The sequence below is a fragment of the Trichechus manatus genome, unplaced genomic scaffold (assembly GCF_000243295.1).
Source record: "Trichechus manatus latirostris isolate Lorelei unplaced genomic scaffold, TriManLat1.0 scaffold00010, whole genome shotgun sequence".
Taxonomy (NCBI): Eukaryota; Metazoa; Chordata; class Mammalia; order Sirenia; family Trichechidae; genus Trichechus; species Trichechus manatus.
Genome location: NW_004443946.1, coordinates 1,323,662 through 1,329,517, shown reverse-complemented (window position 1 = coordinate 1,329,517; position 5,856 = coordinate 1,323,662). Strand labels below are relative to the sequence as shown.

Here is a 5,856-nt window from a genome sequence, read left to right as displayed (position 1 = left end):
TGTTCTAGGGTTTCAGGATTGTTGATTCTCTGTTTGGCTTAGTTTTTCGGATCTTTGTTGTGGAGGGACGGCGTGGTGTTTCTGCCTAGAGCGCCATCTTGCCGGAAGTCTCTGTAGTCTCTTTTTTATGCATGAATCCACAGGTCTATTCATTTTTTGACAGTAAAAATGAATGCGTACTATACTTTTCTATGTAACTAGCTTTTTAATTTTACAACATGCAGCCAATATTTTCCATTACCATGAAATATTGTCTTATGGCATGATTTGTGACATTCATTCAGCAAATACATTTTTAATACATACTATATTGCCAGGCTAGATGCTAGGTGCTAGGTGGGGGACATAGACATTAAATGTGTTGTGGTTGTTAGGTGCTGTCGAGTCGGTTCTGACTCATTGTGACCCTATGTACAACAGAAAGAAACACTGCCCGGGCCTGTGCCATCCTCACAATCCTTGCTCTGCTTGAGCCCATTGTTGTAGCCACTGTGTCAGTCCATCTCATTGAGTGTCTTCCTCTTTTTCACTGATGCTCTACTTTACCAAGCATGATGTCCTTCTCCAGGGACTGATCCCTCCTGATAACATGCCCAAAGTATGTGAGACGTAATCTTGCCATCCTTGCTTCTAAGGAGCATTCTGGTTGTACTTCTTCCAAGACAGATTTGTTCGTTCTTTTGGCAGTCCATGGTATATTCAACATTCTTTGCCAGCACTATAATTCAAAGGCATCAATTCTTCTGTGGTCTTCCTTATTCATTAAAGAATTACCCAAAAAAGTAGCTGATTACAAATTTGATAAATTCTACGAAGGAGAAATGCAAGACGCTATTTGAATATATAATGGAAGTATCTAACCTCTTTTGGGATCCTCAGGTGAAGCTTCGCTGGGGCAGTAACATTTAAGCCAGGAACCACAGGATGTCAGCCAGTGCAGAGTAGGCATAGCTGCGAAGGCCAGGCATGTGTAGATTACCCTATTTTTCTGACCCTTTCTTGTCAAGCTTCCAGTTTCCTTCCAACATCACAATTCTGGGATGTAGGTTAATCTTTGTTTACAGCCTTAATTCCTTAGAACAGATTTCTAGACATGAAATTGCTTTGTGAAAAGGGTAGCACATTGTTCAGGCTTCTATTAGATATTGTTCAAATTGAGTACCCATTTTCTCCTACTTTCAAACTACATAGGAAATTATGATTTAATTTAATCTTTGCTGTAGCACGTTTTAAAACGCACAGATGTAGCCAATTATTTTATTTACTGCTTCTGTAATACTTCCTGCCTCATTTTAGAAAATTTAAATTGTTTGCTTTTTAAAGTGCTACAAATATTACATTTTCTTGGTACTGTTTACATTGGTGGGAAAATAACCTCATTACATAGAAAGAAGCTAAATTTGTAAAATTATTGGAAAAATATCTTCAACAGAATATAGGATGGAAGATACTAGTTGGTATTTTATAATTACCTAGGGCCTACTATGGAAATATTAATTTTTTTGGAGGACCTTCCAATACTTCTGTGAAGACGTCTGCAAAACTAAAACAACTAGAAGATGAGAACAAAGATGCCATGTTTGTGTTTATATCCGATGTTTGGCTGGACCAAGTAGAAGTATTGGAAAAACTTCACACAATGTTTTCTGGTAGGCATTATTTTTTTATATTCCCTTTTGAACTCTTAATAAGAAGGTTCATATCTTAAAATGAAATTTTTTAAAAAATGTGTTTTTTTGAGTATTCTAGTTTTTAAAAAGCAGTGATCCAGCAGTAAGATATTTTAAATAAGGTTTCATCTTAACGACTTACTTTTTTACATTTGAAAAATATATGTATGCATGTGTATGTGTATCTGTGATAAATAAGAATTAGTCCTAAGTATAGTATGGTTAAACAGTCAGCTGCTAACCGAAAGGTTGGCAATTTGAACCCACCCAGTGGCTCTGCTGGAGAAAGACCTGGTGATCTGCTCCCATAAAGATTATAGCCTACAGAATCCTATGGGGCAGTTCTACTCTGTCACACAGGGTCGCTATGAGTTGAAAATCAACTCGACAGTACCCAACAACAATAACATAGTATAAGAAAGTAGGTAAGAGCTCTGGGCTTTGGAAGTCTGACAGAACTGGATTTAAGTCTGAGCCTAATACCTTGGGCAGATTACTTAACTGCTCTAAATCTCAGCTTATAGGGATGTTGTGACGATTAATTTAGCCAATGCAGGGCCTGGCACATAATAAGTATTTAATAAATGAATGCTGTTATTACTATTATTTTAATAATAGTAATATTATTAAATATTATTTAATAATAAGCTGTTATTATTATTAAAATAGTTTTATTACTAAAAACTCATGGCTAATGGGCTTTTAATCTGATTTCTAGACTAGAGAAGTGATGTTCGTTTATCCTTTTATTCTTCAGGTTATTCACCGGCACCTCCAACCTGCTTTATCCTGTGTGGTAATTTTTCATCTGCACCATATGGAAAAAATCAAGTTCAATCTTTGAAAGGTATTGAGGGTCTATTTAATAAGAAGTGTTTCTCTATTTATATAAACTGATAGGAAATCATTTATATTATTTTAATTTTATTCAAAACTTGTAGAGTTGTATCTAATCAGAGAGAATTTTTTTATGTGTGTATATGCAAATTTGGAAACCCTGGTGGCATAGTGGTTAAGTGCTATGGCTGCTAACCAAAAGGTTGGCTGTTCGAATCCACCAGGTGCTCCTTGGAAACTCTATGGGGCAGTTCTACTCTGTCCTACAGGGTTGCTGTGAGTTGGAATCAACTCAACTGCAATGGGTTTGGTTTTTGGTTTATATGCAAATTAAATTTAATATCCCTTTAAAATTTTAGATTCCCTAAAATCTTTGGCAGACATAATATGTGAATACCCAAACATTCACCAAAGGTAATGGTCTTTATTTCTGTATATTTTATTTAAATGGTTTTGTTTAAAAAAAATAACCTAAGTTTTATATTGGAGCCCTTGTGGCCTAGTGGTTAAGAACTCAGCTGCTAACCAAAAGGTCGGCAGTTTGAATCCACCAGCCGCTCCTTGGAAACCCTATGGGGCAGTTCTACTCTGTCCTGTAGGGTTGCTATGTGTCAGAACCACCTTGATGGCACCTAACAACAACAACAAGTTTTGTATCAGTGATAAGAAACTAATGGAAGAAAAAGAAAGTTGAGAAAATTAATAGAGCTAAAAGATGTAATCATCCTTATATGATAATGTATGTTATACTGTACTAGAGATTTATAGTGAAAAATATTAAAAGTAAGAGTGATAATTTCAACCATATTTTGAATTCCTTGGTGATATTACTCCAAGGTTCTAGAGTTGCACTGCTCAATATGATACTCACTAGCCACGTTTCTTTTTAAATTTAAACTAATTAAAGTAGTTAAATAAAATTTAAAATTCAGTCACTCAGTCACACTAACCACAGTGCACGTACTTGATAATTGGACAGTGCAGATATAGAACATTTCTATTATCATAGAAAGTTCTACTGGACGTTGCTAGTCTAGAGGTTTTTAATAGTTCCTTAAGATGTGTAAAATTAAAACTTTTTTTAAAATTCATGATTCAATTAAAGGCAATAACTTGTTTTTAGACTATTTGATAGGGTTGCAAAAAAAAAATTTTAATGAATTATGTTGAATTATGCTACAGTAGTCGTTTTGTGTTTGTGCCTGGTCCAGAGGATCCTGGATTTGGTTCTATCTTACCAAGGTAAGTTTTATTCAAATTTTTGCAACGGTAAAGAAAATTTTGTAAAACTTTAAAATATATTCTGCATCCCGTAAATTGTTTTTGTAGGCCACCACTTGCTGAAAGCATCACAAATGAATTCAGACAAAGAGTACCATTTTCAGTTTTTACTACTAACCCTTGCAGGTAAATGTCAGTATTTTGTGTTGCAGTTTTTTTTCTTTCATATAAAACTAACTCAGTTTTTAAAATTTATCTCTGAATTTTGACTGTTATGGAATAAATATAAAAAGAATTTTTTTTTTTTGAATTTTACGTTCCTCAAAGCTTTGAAAAATTTAAAACTATATTTAAATGATTCACTAATAGTGAATTTAGAAGCTTGAATAATGGATGGAGATTTTAAAATACACAGTGTAAAAATGGCTTGGGGGTGGTGTCTGACCTCCTTCAACTCCTCAAGAGGGAAGGGGAACCAAGATCAGCAGTGCAAGGCTGACTCCCATGAGATGGAGGTCAGAGAAGCCTCCTCTCTCTGCCATCATTACTAATTCTGACACCAACCGTCCCTCGCACAGCACTTTCTACTTCTCTGCTGGGTTCAATAATTCATTGCAATGGCCACAGAACACACAGACCGTACTCACAATTATGGGGTTTATTTAGGGAATTAACAGTTACAATTCAGGCTTAGGAACACTCAGGATAAGTTCTTCCATCAGGACAGCCTCTTCCCAACTGTGGTTACAGGCATGCCTCTCCCTGGCCCTAGGCCTCTCCTCAAATGCACTGAGCTTTCTCTCTCTGTGGGCCAGGAAGCCCATTGCACCGTCTCCTGCTGCCAGGTCTCTCCTGCTGCTCTCTCCTTCACTGGTGGTGGTAGGCTCCTCCTCTCTGCTCTGGAACTGGCTCTCTTTTAAGGCAAAACTGACTAATCCCCTTGGTGGGCCACAATTACTCTATCACACAGTCCTGCCCAATCACCTGGGTGGGAGTTACAAGACCATGGCTAGAAAGCCACACACAAAAGTAGTTAATCACACCACACATGGTCTCATTACATATCATTTAAAAAAACTTACAGTGGGAGAATGAAAAGATTACGTATTTAATCTATGTGCCTCTCACTGTAATCATAGAATCCTACTATGGAAATATCCTAAGATTCAGTCCTTGGATCTTCTCTCTTTTCTATTTACATTCACTCCCTCGGTGACCTTATCTGCCCCAAATACCTCTCTCCCAAACTCTAGTCTCATATATCCACTTGCCTACTCATCATCTCCACTTGGATGTCTGATACACAACTTAAAACTCAACACCTGATCTTCCCCCTCCAGACCTGTTCTGTAGCCTTCCTTATCTTAGATCATGACATCTTTATCCTTCCAATTGCTCAGGCCAGTAACCTTGAAGTTCTCCTCACATCCCATTTTTCAGGAAGTCCCATTGACTTGAAAATATATCCAGAATCTGGTCACCTCTCTACACCTCCACCATTACCACCCTCTCTGATCTTCTCTAGAAATTTTCTCTAGAAAAGCCTCCTAACTGGTCTGTAGCTTCTACCCCTGCCCCTCTGAATAATCTTTTTTTTTTTTCTTTTTTGTGCTTTAGATGAAAGTTTACAGAGCAAATTAGTTTCTCATTAAACAATTAATACACAAATTATTTTGTGACATTGGTTGCCAACCCCACGATGTGTCAACACTCTTCCCTTCTCCACCGTGGGTTCCCTGTTTCCATTTGTCCAGTATTCCTGTCCCTTTCCTGCCTTCTCGTCTTTGCTTCTGGGCAGGTGTTCTGTATAATCCGTTCTTAACATAGTATCAGAGTGATCTTTAAGACATAAGGCATAACGTGCCTCCTTACTAATCCTGAAAGAAGGAATCCCTCATGTTATTCAGTAAAAGCCCAAATCCTTGCAATAGTAATCAATGCATGATCTGTCCCCCTATTACCTCTCTAATTTCCTCTCCTCTTACTTCCTCCCCTCTCCATCTACTCCAGCCACACCAGCCTTCTATTTTTTTTTTTTTTTAATATTTTATTGTACTTCAGGTGAAGGCTTACAGAACAGATAGTTTCTCATGTAACAGTAACACACATGCTGTTTTATGACATTGGT

The 5,856-nt window shown here is 37.0% G+C and overlaps 1 protein-coding gene across 1 annotated transcript in view; it reads left to right on the top strand.

Moving 5' to 3' along the window:
- Positions 1–5,856, top strand: part of POLE2 (DNA polymerase epsilon 2, accessory subunit) — a 36,591-nt gene that overhangs the window by 26,735 nt on the left and 4,000 nt on the right. Inside the window, exons 11-15 of the mRNA XM_004370836.2 lie at positions 1,477–1,649; positions 2,428–2,517; positions 2,867–2,921; positions 3,690–3,749; positions 3,837–3,914. Of these exons, the coding sequence (XP_004370893.1) occupies positions 1,477–1,649; positions 2,428–2,517; positions 2,867–2,921; positions 3,690–3,749; positions 3,837–3,914 (456 nt within the window). The remainder of the gene's footprint in view (positions 1–1,476; positions 1,650–2,427; positions 2,518–2,866; positions 2,922–3,689; positions 3,750–3,836; positions 3,915–5,856) is intronic.